Source organism: Podarcis tiliguerta (assembly GCF_965153285.1).
Source record: "Podarcis tiliguerta genome assembly, chromosome: 14".
NCBI classification, from domain to species: domain Eukaryota; kingdom Metazoa; phylum Chordata; class Lepidosauria; order Squamata; family Lacertidae; genus Podarcis; species Podarcis tiliguerta.
This window is the reverse complement of record NC_139547.1, coordinates 29,956,004-29,973,881: the sequence shown is the minus strand read 5'-3', so window position 1 is coordinate 29,973,881 and position 17,878 is coordinate 29,956,004. Positions and strand designations below refer to the sequence as shown.

The 17,878-nt window shown below is 47.2% G+C and overlaps 1 protein-coding gene across 2 annotated transcripts in view; it reads left to right on the top strand.

Annotated features, from left to right (window-relative positions):
* The window catches only part of PRKCB (protein kinase C beta), a 182,610-nt gene that overhangs the window by 135,935 nt on the left and 28,797 nt on the right, over positions 1-17,878 (top strand). For both annotated transcript variants that reach the window (XM_083413995.1, XM_083413994.1), the window contains exons 13-15: positions 3,097-3,235; positions 11,081-11,161; positions 11,932-12,039. In XM_083413995.1, coding sequence (XP_083270121.1) covers positions 3,097-3,235; positions 11,081-11,161; positions 11,932-12,039 — 328 coding nt within the window. The remainder of the gene's footprint in view (positions 1-3,096; positions 3,236-11,080; positions 11,162-11,931; positions 12,040-17,878) is intronic.

Here is a 17,878-nt window from a genome sequence, read left to right as displayed (position 1 = left end):
GTACCAGTTGCTGGAAACTACAGGAGGGAAAAGCGCTCCCCCCCCCATCCTGCTTTAGGTTTTTTCTTTTGGGGCATCTGGTCACCCACTATGAGAACAGGATGCTGAGCAATGATGGACCCCCCTTTGGCGTGATCCAGCGGCAGGGCTTCAAAGAAGTGTGACTGGCCCAAGGTCACCCAGCAGCTGCATGTGGAGGAGCGGAGACACGAACCCGGTTCCCCAGATTACGAGACTACCACTCTTAACCACTACACCACACTGGCTCAGCAGATCATTCCAAGGCTCCAGCAGTCCCCCTCCCTCTCCAAACACCTGCCTGTCTCCCCTAAGCCATCTGGGAGACCTCCTCCCTGCCCCACCCCCAAATTTGGGGATGTAGCTTTAGGGGTATGAAATCCAGCTGTCCGACAGCCAGGGAACCTCTGTGCTGCCTCCACAACCCAGCAGGGAATTTGGAGAACTATCAATTCACTTATGCAAAGCAGACAACCACATCAGTGAAGGAGAAAGCTGAAGGATGGGAGGGTGACAGTGTGGCCAACCCTGAAAAAGAGGAAATGCGGAAATGCGTCACTCAAAAAAAACACCAAGACGGGGAAAGGGCACCAATTTGCATACAATTTGCATGTGCTTGCTAATCTAAATGTGAAATGTGCTAATCTAGATGTAAATTACATTTAAACAGAAATACACCAGGGACTGCCACAGTGGGGAACAAGACCCTCTTTCCCTGCTCTCACTGTATAGGCTTATTTCCCCTTAAGTAGAGGACACCCTCACCTAGATGGCTTCCCTGTGAGATCCCTTCTAACAGAGGACTGGATCTGAGCACTGCAGTCCTCTTCCCTCCTGTGATTCCTAGCAACTAATATCCAGAGGAACGTAGCTGTTGTTAGGGTTGCCATATGCCCTCTTTTTCTAGGACACGTCCTCTTTTTCACGATGAGAGTCGTCATAGAGATCCATAGTTAAAAGTAGATGTCGGCAAATGTGTCCTCTTTTTTTTTTGCTCTTCAAAATATGGCAGCCCTACCATTGATAGCTTTCTTCATGAATGTGTCCAGTTTAGGCCAGTCACTGCATCTTCTTGTTTTGAATTTTGGAACTTAGCTATGTGCTGCGCAAAGAAGTTCCTTCTTCTGTCTGTTCTGAGTTGCCCAATACTCAATGGATGATTCCTTCATTCATTGATTTCCTGCCTGTTACTATAAGGAGCCAGGGTAGATTACAGCATTGAAAGCAATTTAAAACCACTTCCAATCAAGGTGGGTCCTAAAAACATACACCCACAGCTTCTAGTCTTTTGAGACATGGAGAAAACTTTTCTCTTTTCGGGTTTTAGCTCAACTCGTGCATAATTTCCCCCACTTCCTTCGCTTTCCTCTTAGCAATCATGAATCTAAATTAAAAGCCCCAAACACTGAAGTCTTTCCTTTCCTTTCATTCTAACCCCTTGATCATTTTAAACATGATTTTAATTTATCAAAAATGTGCTTAGATTGTTTAAAAATGTTTTCTATTGCTGTAAATATATTTTTATTTTTAATTGTTTTGTTTTATCACTTTGGGGTTTGCCTCCCCAGACTTCTTTTGGAGGAAGTGCAGAATAGAGATTTAATTGATAATAATAATAATAATAACAACAACAACAACAACAACAACAACAACAACAACAACAACAACAACAACAGTTTCGGTTGCCTTTTTCCAAACCAGCTCTACAACATTCTTTTCGATGTGTAAAGCAGCCAGAACTGCGCACAGCATTACAAGTGCGGTTACCCCGCGGCATTATGTTTTCAGAGGTTTTCTTTTTGGTGCACGCTTGTTCTTCAGCGAAGGGGTTCCTGCATTGCAGGGGGTTGAACTAAATGACCCTTGGGAGCGCCTCCTAGCTCTTCGATGCTACGTGCTTTGCAAAGTTCATAGATGTGCAGCTTTCAAAGGGTAGCTGGGTGTGTTTTGTTTGCTCAGCAAATTGCCCTTCTTGAAAAGATAGCTCATGAACTTAAAAGTATCCAAAGGGCAGAGCTCGAATGACCATGTATAAAAAAATAAATGGCATGGTTTTATTTCTTATACAAATATTAAGGCACCTGGTCACTCAGTGCCTCCGGTATATGCAAATGTCTAGCTCATTTAAGCCTATCTAGAACCTTTATTCTCCACTCACTGTATAAATCTTTTATTCATGGGTAGGCAAACTAAGGCCTGGGGGCTGGATCCGGCCCAATCGCCTTCTAAATCCGGCCCGCAGATGGTCTGGGAATCAGCGTGTTTTTACATGAGTATCATAGAATCATAGAATCATAGAGTTGAAAGAGACCACAAGGGCCATCGAGTCCAACCCCCTACCAAGCAGGAAACACCATCAGAGCACTCCTGACATATGGTTGTCAAGCCTCTGCTTAAAGACCTCCAAAGAAGGAGACTCCACCACACTCCTTGGCAGCAAATTCCACTGTCGAACAGCTCTTACTGTCAGGAAGTTCTTCCTAATGTTTAGATGGAATCTTCTTTCTTATAGTTTGGATCCAGTGCTCCGTGTCCGCTTCTCTGGAGCAACAGAGTAGTGTCCTTTTATTTAAAATTCATCTCTGGGTTATTTGTGGGGCCTGCCTCGTGTTTTTACATGAGTAGAATGTGTGCTTTTATTTAAAAGGCATTTCTGGGTTTTTTGTGGGACATAGAACTTCATTCATTATTATTTTTCAAAATATAGTCTGGCCCCCTGCTGAAAAAGTTTGCTGACCCCTGATTTTATTATTTGTAAAGGGAATCATTGTATGAGTTAATACTTTATTATCCTTTTGGAACCGCGCTGTATCTTTGCACATTTGTCCTTCCAGGTTGTGGGTTTTTATGGTTTACGTTTTGGAGTCTTTGTTTCCTTTTGCCATGCTTGCACTTTTGCTGTTGTTAGCAAATAAATAAACAATAATAATAATAAAATAAAAAGCTTGTTCAGCTCGAGGGTTGGTACTCTCATTGCTGGGGGTCGCCTTCTCTGCTCTGTCCCCCCTTAAACTCCCTGCCAGGCTTCTCTAGCTTCCATTAGGCTTTCATAACCACAGTCTGTTTTCAATGCTGCAGCGACCTGAAACTCGACAACGTGATGCTGGATTCTGAGGGGCATATCAAGATTGCTGATTTTGGCATGTGCAAAGAGAATATCTGGGATGGCGTCACCACCAAGACCTTCTGTGGCACTCCAGACTACATTGCGCCCGAGGTGAGTAACAGAGAGAGAGAGAGAGAGAGAGAGAGAGAGAGAGAGTGAGACCCAGGTCCCCTTGCTTTCATCCATTGAACTTGTTTAAAATTTTAAGGGTGCACACACACACTCTACAGAAAGCCAATCCACCGCCTTTCAAAACTTAGGAAATATTCCCTGAGAAAAATACACTTAGCACACTGAACAATCCCAAAAGCCATCTTGGAGAAACCTTTCCCAATAGTTCTTTTCACTTACCGTATTTTTCGCTCTATAAGACGCACCAGACCACAAGACGCAACTAGTTTTTGGAGGAGGAGAACAAGGAAAAAAATATTCTGAATCTCAGAAACCAGAACAGCAAGAGGGATCGCTGCGCAGTGAAAGCAGCAATCCCTCTTGCTGTTCTGACTTCTGGGATAGCTGCGCAGCCTGCATTCACTCCATAAGACGCACACACATTTCCCCTTATTTTTTAGGAGGGAAAAAGCGAGTCTTATAGAGCAAAAAATACAGTACCCTTCAAATCTGACCGAAAGAGCACATTTTGTGTATGAATAGGGGAGGTCTGTGATGATGGTTTCAGAACTTGGGGTATTTACAATTTCAAAAAGAATGATCCAGACCAGCCAAGGTGGGGCGATTGCATAGGCATAGCGTGGGGGAGGCAGGGGTGCAGCTGCCCCCCCCCCGATCAAGTAAAATAATAGAAATACTTAACTGATCAATCATGTCGGTTCTGCCCCCCCAACAAAAGTCCTGCCCCTCCCCACAAGAATCCTGGCTATGCCCATGGGCAAACATTATCAGATATCTTGGCAAACAGGAGACCGATCACACTCTCAAATTTCTGTTGTAGACCGCCTCTTTCTGTGATGTACGTGTGATGCTTTTGGGTGGTCTTTGGCTAAGGGGTTGGGCAATTTCTAAAGTCTTTAAAAGGTGCTACACACTATTGTTCGGAGTCCTCTTCGCTGAGGATACAGGGGACTCTGTTGCAACATGAAAATTAAGATCTTCCTTGCTTTCCTTCTACTGGTTCCTGCCTCTGTCCATTCTTCTCTGACCGATCATGGACTTAGGGGACTCAGAGTCCCTTGGAGAGTTGGGCTGCAGAAGCCAACCCCCAATTTTTCTACTACAATCTCAGTGGGTATACTCTTGAGTATGACATGTATTGGATATTACTCTTATTATTAATAATACGATTCCGTAACTTTCAGTTTTTTAATATATAGTTTAGGTAAATGCTGTTTGTTTTAAAGGCTTGGGCTTGAAGAAATCTTAATCAATGCATCAGTTAAATTTCCATAAGTGCTCTGAAGGAAAGGAGCAGGCTTGCTTTATTTTTAGCACCTTAACAAGCCGTTACCAAGGGAATAAAGACAATTGATCCTCTGCAACAATTTAGTGGATGCTTAAATTGTTAGAAGTTACAGCCCATGGTCTCCTTATCAAAGCATGTGTGCTTGATGAACAACAAAGTTCATTTTTAAATGAGTTAGAAGCGCCAAGATTTTGGCTGCAGAATCACAAGTTGCTCTGTGTAACTGGGGCTATGGCTCAGGGGCAGAGCACATGCTTTGCATGCAGAAGGTCACAGGTTCAATCCTAGGTGTCTCCAGGTAGTGCTGGGAAAAGACTCCCACCTGAAACCCTAGAGAGCCACTGCCAGTCAGTGTAGACAGCACTGTTCTGGATGGACTGTTGGCCTGACTCTGGCCTGCACTATATTGTCTACACGGGCTGGCAGCTCTCCAGCAATTCAGGCAGGGAATCTTTCCCAGCCCCACCTAAAGATGCTAGAGATTTGTCAAGGGGCTGACAGGACGATCAGGTCATTCACAGGTCAGAGAGGGAGACGCGAGGCTAACATGCAGTTCAGTTTCTTTATTAAGGAAAGGGGGGAAATACAAGAAGTCTCATAAGGGTAAACCACCACCCCCATGAAGAAGTTGCTCGAATTGGTGTGCAGCCTCTCCTTCTGTCTCTACCCCTCTGAGTCAGGGCTCCTCTCTTGTAATCTTCTGCTGCAGCAAACCCCAGGAGCCTCTCTCTGTGCCTGTCTGGCCTGTTGCTCAGCAACATGTAACATCCTTTGCGTTCTGGGAGTCAATGGGGCCAGTGAGCCTTCAGCTGAGAGGCTGTTCTATTGGTGCTATGGGAAAGATGCAGGGTCTAGCTCCCCTCTGCCATCTCTGTTGGAGCCTGCATCCAAACTGGAAACCTCACCACCCTGCTCTGTGTTGAGTCACCTTCCTGTCTCCCCGTGATCCCTCATGCTTCCTGCTTCTAGTACCTCCCAGCTTGTCCCCTCCTCTGAGGTGTGGCTGGTATCCCACCACCAGGATCTGGGATCTAAGTCTTCCTCTCCTGTGCCCTCTCTGGGGGGCTCTTGGCAGGCAGCTCCCAGCACTCTTCCTCATCCAGCCAGTCCCTGGCAAGATTGAACCTGGGACCTTCTACATGCAGAGCAGGTGCCCCGTCCCCTGAGCTATGGAAGATAGCTGTGATCAATGCACTGCAGGCATTTGGACCAGATGGCCCTTTGGGTTGCTTCCAATTCTACAGTTCTGTGATGGGACGACAAAGGAAGCTGCCTGATGCTGCTCTGTACCGGATCTCTCCTATTCGTCATTGGGTCTCTGTTTTAGGAAGCTGCCTCATACCCAGACAGACCATGAGTCTAGCTTGCTCAATATTGTCTACACGGACTGGAAGCAGCTCTTCATGGTTTCAGACCAGGGACTTTCCCTGTCGTACCTGGAGGTGTTTGAACCTGGGACCTTCTACATGAGAGCCCAAAAGTCCACCACTGATGAATTTATGGAACAAAAGTGGCAGGGCCCAAAAAGATTTGGGAGCCATGGCTCTAAAGATATGGAGTGCTGACGAATGTTATATTGATATCTGTGGCTGGTAGCATATCAGGACATCGCTCCTCTCTTCCTGTCTCTCTGAGGAATGCCTGTGAATGCTAAACCACTTTGTGTGTTCCTCCTTCCCAGGGAGACGTTTAATTACTAGGCTAATGTGCGTTATTTTCCCCTTGTTCTGCCAAGATTAATATGGGAGCCTGGCCAGCATGTGGCTGGATCTCTGCACATGATTAATGCGCTTTCAGAGTAGAACAAACCATCATTCTCTCCCCCCCCCCCGGTCAGCAACTGGGCATCATCTCCAAAGTGCTTGTTTTCTTGGCTTTTAATTCATTGTTTTTACTTTGGAAAGAACAGAGAACAAAACCACAGACTGCGGTGTTTGTGAAAGTAGATGCGAAATTGGTATATAAGCCACCTGGAGCAATGTGCAAAAGGGACCTAGGAATATTTAAAGGAACTAACTAAATTACAAACTTTGGCCTAGCTTCTGGAATAATGCCATACTTACGCTCTCTCCAGTCCAATGCTGTGAGGCTCAAGCAGAACGCCCTTGATGGGCGCGGACTCAGATCTCCCAAACCTTTGCAGACAAACATCAGCTTCAAAAGGACACTTAGTTGTGATTCCTGCCTTGCAGGGGGTTGGGCTAGAGCAGCATTTCTCAACCTGTGGGTCCCCAGATGTTGTTCAACTACAACTCCCATCACCCCTAGCTAGCAAGGCCAGAGCTCAGGGATGACGAGAGTTGTAGTCCAACAACATCTGGGGGCCCACAGGTTGAGAACCGCTGGGCTAGAGGATCCTCTTTGTTCCTTCCAACTATACAATTCTGTGACTCATTGATCTCATGTTAGTCCTATTCAGAGGAGGCCCATTGAAATCAATGCAGAGGAGTAACTTGGAGCCATCCATTTCAAGGGGTCTGCTCTTGAGGAGAACATGGTTGGTGACAACCCTGGGGATCTGAAAGGTTGTCAAATGAGGGGATCTCTGCCAACATTGGAACAACACTTTAAATGTGTTTGGGACGAGAGGGTTTGTGGTGGTGGGCAAGTAGGCAACTACTCCAAACCCTGCCGTAGATTGGAAGTGTAGGGACTAGAGACAGAGGCAATTATAACTCCCCATCAAAGGTTTTCCAAACTGCACATCCTTCAGTTCTCTTCATTCATTTCAGTGGAGAATAATTGTTCTGATCCACACAAAAGAGTGGCCCATTGTTCCTCCAGCATCACAGATGTGCTCCCGAGATGAAGGCGGCCAGGAATAACACTTTGCAGCAAATGAACAGGTTTTGCACTTCCAAGCATGAGTGCATCTCATGCTTCCCCTTCCCTTGATCTCATTGATTCTGGGGATTTCTCCTTGGTGCCAAAATGACTATATTGAGTGCTAATGACAGTCAGGAGTGCAGCAAGCTCCATAAACTTTTATCTGGGCTGTTTGGAGGGATTAAAGCTTCACACCCCACTGGTGTACACACAGTCCTCCATTTCCTACAAGTGCTTCTAATGCATTTTTCTCTGGGGTGGGCAGATCTGCACCTGGTTTCCCCCCAAGGCTAGAAAAGAGGCAGGAACTCTTCCATGCGAGGAAATGCAAAGGTGATGATGCTTCACACCTCTCCCCCTCCATCCTTGCTTGGCCTCTCCATGTGGCTTGGACAATGGAGTTCCCTCAGTCCAATCTAAGCTGGGTGGATTCTATGAAGGTCCAACTTAGTACAGCTGCTTCATTAAAACAGCTGGAACAGGAGGCATGAATGTATGGGGACCACACTGCTGTTCTGCTGGTCATGGGCATAGCCCGGGGCGGGGGGGGGGGCAACGGCCTCCCAAATCAATAAAATACATAGCAAACTGAGGTTCTGCCCCACCCTAAAAAAGGCCTGCCCCTCCTAAGAAAAGGTATGCACCCCTACAAAAATCCTGGCTATGCCCATGCTGCTACTCCAACAGAAAAACTTTGCAGCTGGCCAGTCCAGAGGTTGTATGGTGCCCTCTGAGATCAGAGTCCAATGTCAAACAGCTCTGTTGCCTTCTGAGTAGAGAAGCTGGAGAATCCCAATGGGAACAGGAGCAGAGATTGCTGATGTTCACTTATTCATCCCATGTTCAGAATGGAAATCAATCTGGCGAATACAATCAGTATTTGCTGCTGTTGTTTACAGTCCGTGAATGACACATAATTGGTTATTCCCCAACCTATTTACATTGTGTTTCCTTTGCACTGAAATGAATGGTGTTGGGGGATGCAATTAATTACAGAATTACGTAGAATTGCCCCATTGGTTGGTTGGCATCCGTCTGTCTCGGGAGACAATGGAGGAGGGCACCTTTGGGGGTGAGGTCAAGCTGTTGGAAGGTTGCAGAGCCTGCTGTGGCCAGAGAGACCGCTGTGGGAGAGACACGTTTTGTTGCAGCTAGGGCAGATGAAGGTGCCCAGTTTTGTGGCTGCAAATGCACCATGGCTTCCTTCTCTCTGAGCTCCTCCCAACAGCCGTTTCTCCTCTGGTCACTGCTATGGATACACAACTTGTCTCTCCAGGGACTGTGGTTGTCTGCAAGGGATCCTCACATGGCAGGGTTGATGTGGCCAGCCTTCATGTCATATTTGCAGACATCCTTGTGGTGCAGAGTTGGTCTGCCAATTGGCCTGGTGCTTCAAGCCAGTTCCCCATAAAGTATATCCTTGGGGATCTTCCATTCTGTAGACATGACCAAGATGTTCCTGAGACAGGAGTGCGAACATGCTGGGAATGTGGTCTTGGGATAGCACATCTTTGTTTGGACTTCTGTGCTGCTATGTGTTACCCAAAATCCTCCTGATGCAGTGCATGTGGAAGGCATTGGGGTGTCCCTCCTGACAGTTGTAAGCTGCCCATGACTCATTTCCATTAAGCAGTGTGATCAGCACACAGGCCTGGTGAGCCATTGCCATAGTTGCCTAGTACACCTGTCCAGCTCAGCATCGATGGAGGGAATGCTGAAGGGAGATGAATAAGGTTGTTTTTATCAGAAGCTGGACTGCAGCAGAACAGAAACAAAGCCGCATGCAACAAACAGAGGACGGAATGGAAACCATTGCCTTTTCCCAGCCTTACTTCTGAGCTTCATTGAGGCCTCCCCTGCCAACACCTGCAGGGTTCAACTCCCCACTCAGCTGTTACCTTGGGACAGCCAGTATCTCTCAGCCTGACCTACCTCACAGGGTTGTTGTGAGGGGAGGCAGAGGACCACGTACACCACCTTGAGCTCCTTGAAGGAGATGGGAGGTAAATGTGATGAATAAATAATGGAAAATAAAGGTTTGAGATGTCCAAAGCAGTTGACCCGAGTCTCTGCTACAAATCGCCCAAGGAACTGCAGGGCAGAAAAAGAGAGTTATGTAAGTGGAGAAGAAATCGCAAATAAGCAGCAAGAAATCAGACAAAGTTTTGCCAGGAAAACATATTAAGGGCCAACACAGAATGCCCCAAAGCACGCAAAAGGAGGAGGAAGAGCCTGCATTTTGAAGGACTCTGCCTTTCTCCCCCCCCCCCATTTGTTTGCCTCGTTTAAGCGTATGGGGTTTGACAAGCCTGAGGCACTGCCATCTGTTACTTAATGCAAAACCGTTTCGTCGTTTATTCATCCTAATTACAGATTTCTATTCCGAAAAGATTCATATATTCAAACATAAATGCAAATCGCACGGTAATTGCTGAAAAATATACACAGCCTCGATCGTCTTCATCACCAAGAGAAGCTTCTCCCAGACCATTCATCGCGGCCCAAAAGCTCTGATCTAGGCACAAGAGTTTGACAGCTGCATGGAGTACTCTAGTTCTCTCTCAAAAAGAGGCAATATTTCTCCCAATGGGAACTTCCTTGCACAATGGCAAGGAAATGGGGATCCTCTGTGGGCACTTGAAGTGGCCTCCCCAAACTCAACCATTTGTCCACTCTGGGGAAATGAGCTAAAACTGTGGATTTTCACATTCGCCCACCTCCTGCTCCTACCTTCACTCTTTCAAAATCATCTTGTGATCCATTAACATTTCCTACATGAACACCCATATTGCAGTTTATGTGACAGGTAGCACCAGGCCACAAACACATTGCAACAGAAAAGAGAGAGATGAAATTAAACAGAAAATAGAAACGCCTGCCATATTGCATGATCGCAGATGACCTGCTTATTGGGCGTTTGTTCTGATTTGCTTGCAGGGAGGTTAGACGATTTTGCATCAAAGCCAGTGTACTCATCCCACACTTTCAGTGCATTTCACTGTCACTTTTCTCATTGGAAAAAGTCCACTCTTTGGGGAAAGTGGGGTTTTTGCACAAGACCTCCCAATCAACAATACTTGCAAAACCTGGATTTGCTAGTATGTGGTTGAATCACACCGAGAAGCAGCGGCAGTCTGGAAGCACACAGTTTTGTGGGCAGGTGGGCAAATGACAGGGCTGCCCATGAAGCAGGCTAAAGCAGTGGCTTCAGGCAGTGGAAGTCCCCGAGGTGGTGCCCCCATGGGTGACCCACCCATCCCAGCTCCACCACCGGCAGAGAATCAGCACCAGAATCAGCACTGATTTCTAGCGAGAGCTCACCAAAATCTCACAAGATCTTACGGAGCATGATGGATCTCGTGAGATTTCATGGGATGTTGCTGGAAATTGGCACTGATGCTGATGGCAGAGGCAACGCGGCAGACTGTGTGGCTGCAGTGGTGGTGGATGTGAATTGCCCATTGGTCTTTCACAAGAAAGGAGGCTGGAGGTTCAGGAATGCCCCAGGTTTTTCTTGCTAAGTGTCTAATCCTATTGTTTGTTTGCTATCCCTGGGAAGTCAGCAGGAAATCTGCTTGTTGTCGCTGCAACAGTTAGAATAATTTTTGCCTTGTGACAGACAGTGGGCCAAAAACTCTGTGTGTGTGTGTGTGTGTGTGTGTGTGTGTGTGTAATCCTGTAGCTCTGATGTTGTTATCAATGTCTTGCAGATAATCGCTTACCAGCCCTATGGGAAATCAGTGGACTGGTGGGCTTTTGGTGTCCTTCTCTATGAAATGCTGGCTGGGCAGGTAAGGAAACCGGACTAGGGTTTTTTTGGGGGGGCAGAGGTTGTGGGGTTTTCAGTGAGGTCCAAGGAATTGAGCACAACCCAGATTCTGGAATGGCCTGTTTGGTTGAGCTTGTGGAAGGGGTATGTGTATGAAGCAAAGACTAACAGCATTCTAAGCTGGGGATTGAGGGCTGGTCGTCAGTGTCTTGTCCCAGCCAAACCCCCAGCCTGTCTCCAAGTCTGGATGGGCTCAAAGCCGTACATAGCATCACGATAAATGGGGGTTGTGTGCTGGTTGCCTGGCTTCTGGATAGAATCCCAACAGCATCGTTGGGTAAGCATTTAGGACTGTCATTAGAAGCTTTGCAAACTATGCAGCCACCTGTAGACTTGAATTCTGAAAGGGAAAAGGGGGGAAAGAGATGAAGGAGAAATGAAAAGGAAAGGTTAAGGAGGATCAGGGTGCACCAGTTGGAGAAAGTCTGGGCAAAAAAAGAAGGGGGAAGCATGTACATGCCACCTGGTCTGCTTACTACAATCTACTTTGCCCATTATATCACCTGCCCTTCTTTCACCAATTTGGTGAGCTCCAGATGTTTTGAACTACAACTCCCATCACTGGCTGGGGCTCATGGGAGCTGCCATCCAAAACATTTGGGAGGCATCAGGTTGGCAAAGTCAGTTCTATGGCCTGCAGACAGCTGCCTATCTCCGTGATACAGAAATGGATTGCAGCGCACCAGAACTGAGTAGCCCTAAAACTTTTCCTCCTTCCCCCCAATGCTGTAGGCACCGTTTGAAGGTGAAGACGAAGACGAACTCTTCCAGTCCATCATGGAGCACAATGTAGCCTATCCAAAATCTATGTCCAAGGAAGCAGTGGCCATCTGCAAAGGGGTAAGAGCTGCTCTGGATGTGATGGATGCACAAAGAGGCGGTTTACCTCTGAGTAATAATACCAGTTGCTGGGAAGCATAAAAGGAGAGAGTGCTGCTGTTGCACTTAAGTCATGTTTGAGGACTTCCTACTGAAGCATCTGGTTGGTCACTGTGAGAACAGGATCCTGGGCTAGATGGGCCTGATCCTTTGGCCTGATCCAGAAGGGCTTTGCTTGTGTTCTTCATACAAGGTAGCAACTTGGCTTCAGATGTCTGCCATCATCTAATTCACAGGGTCAGGAAGATTCTGGGCTGTAGAGAGGTTATCCTAATTTGCCTGCAGTCTCCTTTTCAGGCTACTGAAATTGCTGCAGTGTGCATGTTCATCTGAGGTCTGAACAGAAACCATGCAAGGGAAAGCCAGCAATATTTCCAGTATTAGCCGTGACTCCTCCATTGCATATGGTTGGGCTAGATGACCCTTGGGGTCCTTTCCAACACTATAGTTCTATGATTCTATTGTTGTTTCTGTAGTTCGCAGATGTTACATAAATGATTACATTATTTTCTGCATTGTTTTTGACATTTGCCTTCCACTGAAATGCACTGAAGCTAATTCCCTAAGTAATTGCATTAGTTTCATCTGTAGTGGAGAGTGAGAGAGTTGCAATAGGTTTGATTCAAAGCTGAACTGTAGCTGAACAGAAACAGTACTGACTGCAATGAACTCAGGACAGGACAGAAATTGCTGCCTTCTCAACATCTCTAACGCTTTCTGATTTGAGAACCAAGTTTACTATGGGTCTTCTGCCCAAACTTCCTCCCTGCACAAAGGATGGCTGTAGTTCTGCAGCCCATCTAAGTCAGGCCAAATGGGGCACACGTTTGGCATAATTTATTCTCCTTCTGCTAGCAATCAGAGATACAAAGGGGAATCTGACCTTGCCTTTTCACTGCCGGAAAAGTGCTGAGCTCTCCTCTGGCTTTGGAGACTTCCGCACACAGTGTAAAGGCAATTTTTGCAAGCAGAATGTGATTCTCCCTCTTGAAAAAATTAATCTCGGACTGCACAGGGCCCTGAATGTCAATTTAACCTCAGGATTGATCATTTGCATTGCATGCATCATCATGAAATGAATGTACCATTTGGGATGCGTGGAGGAGAGGGCTCCAGGCTAACAACTGGGATTATTCTCTGGGGCCCATGGAGCATTGCCGGGGGCTGAGGCTACCTCATCATTTTGCCGCTTTCCATCTCTGATGTCCTCTTTGCTTGCCTTGCCATTTGGCCAAAGTGCTGCGTGTTAGATTGGAGGCAAAGTTGCTCAGCTGCTCCAGGTTTAATGGGCCACGGATGGTGGGAGGGGGAGGAAGGTACTTTTCCAGGTCACTTGGGAGTTGACTTTGCTCTGAAAGTGTGTCTCCGTGTTCCTGTTACTTCAGCCTCCTTCTCCACCTCTGAGGCATTAATTCCTCTAACCCTCACACTTAAACATCAGCGGTGTTCTGACTCTTGTCTGATATGACCCTCTTTCTTAAAAGCCAAGGCAGAGAAGGTGCTGGATCTGCTCAAAATGGTCTTTAACCTCCTTCCTGTCAGCACCAGCATATGAATAACCCAACAAGCTGGAAGGTGAGCAGAGGAGGGCGACCAAGAGGATCAAGGCTCTGGAAACCAAGCCTTATGAGGAATGGCAGAGGGAGCTGAGACTGTTTAGCCTGGATAAGAGAAGACATGGGTTAGAGCCCCACATTGGGCAAAAAGACTCCTGACTAGATGACCCTCGTGGTCCCTTCCAGCTCTGCAGTTCTATGATTCTAAGTCTGAGAGGTGATATGAGAGCCATCTTCAAATATCAGAAGGGCTGTCACATATAGGATGGTGCAAGCTAAAACAACAACAACAACAACAAAATGATACAAAGGCGAGAAGGACTGGGTGGGAAGGAGAAAATCCAAATCTAAACTCAGGCACTGATTTCTAAACAGTTGCTCCTGTCATGGCCAGCTGGGGGCAAGAGTTCAGGGACAGGAGGTTCCTCATTTAGCAAAGCTGATGCAATGGGCTTTGTTCCCCATCTCTCTTGCACTGAAGCAGTCTTCCAGAATGGCTGCCCCCAGGCGACAGGTGACTTTGTATGCAGAGTAGCCAAGAAAGTCAGAGGGGGCAGCCTGAGATCAAATTGCTTGCACACCAGCTCCTCTCTTCCAAGCTACGGTTGCTCAAGTCAACCCCCCAAATATTGATGCCAGCGCTGCTCCATGTCCATTAAAAGAGGTTAAGATGTGATACTTTGGTGTGGGGAGTGGCGTAGAATGACCTTTTCCCCCTCATGGCAGCTGTTAGCGTTGAAGTCGGCTATACCCAAGAGTCATTACTTTGCCCATTGTGTCTGGGAAGAGCAGGGAGGCGGGATTGGAGATTGGCATAGCGATAAAACTTCCTGTCAGTTTTATTTCCTTTCCCATCAGTCCCGGACTGAAGTCTACCAATTGGTAAGAGACAGGACTGATTAAAACATCTGCTGGGTTTTTCCTCTCTTTCTTTCAGTAATGGCCAATTGATAAGCCAACCAAGCAACTGTCGGATGGGGAATGCGGGGAGATGATCAAAGGCTGTCTTCCTGGAGAATCCATTCCACTGTGGAACAGTTCTCAACTGACAGAATCCCCCCCCCCCCCAATATTTAGTCAGAATCCCCTTTCTTGTTATTTGAATCCACTGGTTTGGGTCCTTTCCCCTAGATCAGCAGAAAACAAGCTTGCTCTACCTTCCCTGTGACAGTTCTTCAGATATTTGAATGTGGCTCTCCTACCACCTCTCAGTCATCTCTTCTCCAAGTTAAACATCCCAAACAGCATCAACTGTTCCTCATCAGGCTTGGTTTTCAGACCCTTCATCATCTTGGTCTCCCTCCTCTGCACACCTTCCAGCTTGTCAATATGCTAAAACTGCAATGCCCGGAACTGGGCACAGTCCTCTAGTGGAGTCAAGACAGACTAGAGCAGGACTATTACACCCCTTGATCTAGACAGTCGACTTCTGTTCATGCAGCCTAGAGTCACATACACAACGTACTTTAAAATCACGCAGGTAGAAATTTATATGTGCACGCACACAAACATGCAGAGATGGTGACATTTTCTTGCTCCTGAAAGCTTTTGCTGTGATGTTATGAACAGTGTCAGCCACAGTGTGTGTGTCCAGGATGGGGAAAGGGCAGAGATCTTTCTGCTAATGAGCTTCCCAACTGCCTCATTGGCGTTTGTCAGGCTTTGAAAGGGAATTGGCCCGTGGAAAGGGAGGGGGCGACGAAAACTGCATCTTTGGACAGGGCTTTGCATATGAACACAGAACGGCCTGTTTATTCTGCAGCCCCTTGTTCCAGGAACAATTGGAGAGGGATTTGCTTCTCTCTACCCAATTTGCCTCGTGAATGCCAAAGTCAGGTGTCATTTAGGGCAGGTTTAGACAGCAAAGGACAAGCTGTCTGCATTGGCTCTTGAGATCTGTGTTTGTCTTAAAAGGACCCAGGCAAGGAAGCTGGTGTTTGGGTTCCATAGACAGCCATTGTGCCTGTGTGTGGTCAGAAGGGGTTTTATATTATTATTATTATTATTATTATTATTATTATTATTATTATTATCATTTATTTGTACCCCGCCCATCTATCTGGGCGGCTTCCAACAAAGATGAAAAATACACTAAAATGTCACATATTAAAAACTTCCCTGAACAGGGCTGCCTTCAGATGTCTTCTGAATGTCAGGTAGTTGTTTATTGCTTTGACATCTGATGGGAGGGCATTCCACAGGGCGGGCGCCACTACCGAGAAGGCCCTCTGCCTGGTTCCCTGTAACTTGGCCTCTCGCAGTGAGGGAACCGCCAGAAGGCCCTTGGAGCCGGACCTGCACAGCCCTGGATCACAGAGTTGTTGAGTTGGAAAAAGAACCAAAGGGTCATCTAGTCCAACCCCCTGCAATGCAGGAACCACAGGTGCCACATGAGCAAGGAGTCTCAGTCCGGTGTGTGCAGAGAGCAGTGGCACAGCCAGCCCCCTGCTTCCTGCCCTGCCAGGACTCCTAGCAGGAGATGAAAATTGTGGGTAGTTCAGGCCAAGGTGCAGAACTACCAGAATGCCACTGGCCCTGGGTTCAAGGCAGCCCTGGACAGCAAATCTAATCCTTCATTGCTAATCATGCTGAGATATCAGAAACTGTGACTGCAGGGACATAGGGAAGAAATCCTCCTGCATTGCAAGGGGTTGGACTGGATGGCCCTTCAGATCCCTTCCAACTCTACAATTTTCTGATTCAAAGAAAGTGGTATCAGAGGTGGTGGTGGTGCTTACCTTGAAATCCCTGGATGCCTTTGCATCCTATGTGTTAGGTGCTGCAAGGGTTTGTTTGTCTGTCTGTCTGTTTCATTTATCTCCCACCCCTTTTCTCCCAGGAGCTCAAAGTGGCATGCACATGGTTCCCCATTCCTCATTTAATCCCTGTGAGGTTTGTGTGTGTGTGTGTGTGTGTGTGTGTGTGTGTGTGTGTGTGTGTTGTGTGTGTGCATGTGAGTGCATGAGTGTAGTCCAACCATTTGCAACGCAGGAATCACAAGTAAAATTTACCCAAACTCAAAAATGATGGGTGTGGCTGCTGGGGTGCTCCAGGCAAGATATCCAGCTTCATGGAAGGCTATTGAATGCCAGCAGCATTGGGAAGCATCTGAACTGGGTCCCACATGACTCTTCCCTCCAGGCATTACCTGCCTACTGTTGGAAGCCATGTGGAAGGGGCTCCCACGTCCTTTCAGTTATATTGGGAATGTGCCCAGAAAGGCGAGCCCACATTATTTATGATCACGCGGAGGATGTTGCTTGCTGGAAGAGGCCTTTGTGAAGATCTCCAAAGCCTGCTTTCAGCAGAGCTGGTGGCGTCGCATAAATAGAAACACTTTCTTTCATCTTGATGTGAGGATTTTAGAATGAGCTTTGAACAATGTGCTGTTTCCAGGTGCACAGATTGCTGGCACATAGCATGCCCCTCTCCGCGCAGGAGGCACAAAATTGCTGGCTTCCTCAATGTGTTCTGCAATATATACAATGCCCAGGAAACGGGAATGATGTCCGGTTATCAGGCAGGCTGTGGGATGGAAATCTCAGCGGGCAAGGAGATGCTGAAGGCTGCCTCTGACCTTTGGGTGGCACCAACCTTTGAACCAATGTGCAGCCTGCCTTTCTAGAACTATGTCAAAACTAGCTGGAAACGGCTTCCTAATTCTGGCAAGGCCACTGTGGACCATCTGCGATATTCTAAAGCTGCTGATCACAGCCCCACCCCACGATGTTTTAATTTCAGCTTCTCAGAAATGTCGGCAAATACATTTGGATGAGAACACAAACACTCTTTTCTTCATTCCCTCTTGGAGCAGCCGCAGCAAACGTGACTATCCCCAGCTTCCTGTTTCTACTCATCTCCTGTGATGGATTGCACGGCCCTACTTAGGTAGGGGAGACAGGAGGTGCAAAAGTTCTGACCTTCCTTTGGGGTACGAAGAGGGAAGAGGAGGAAGGGATAGTTGCTTGCAGTGACATGTGAAAAGGAGCGAGGGGTATTAGCGGACCACAAGCATGAGTCAACAGTGTGGTGCAGGGGGTGTGGTGGGGGTGGAGTTCATACAATTCTAAAGGTAAAGGGACCCCTGACCATTAGGTCCAGTCGTGGACGACTCTGGGGTTGCGGCTCTCATCTCGCTTTATTGGCCGAGGGAACCGGTGTACAGCTTCCAAGTCATGTGACCAGCATGACTAAGCCGCTTCTGGTGAACCGGGGCAGTGCACGGAAACGCCGTTTACCTTCCT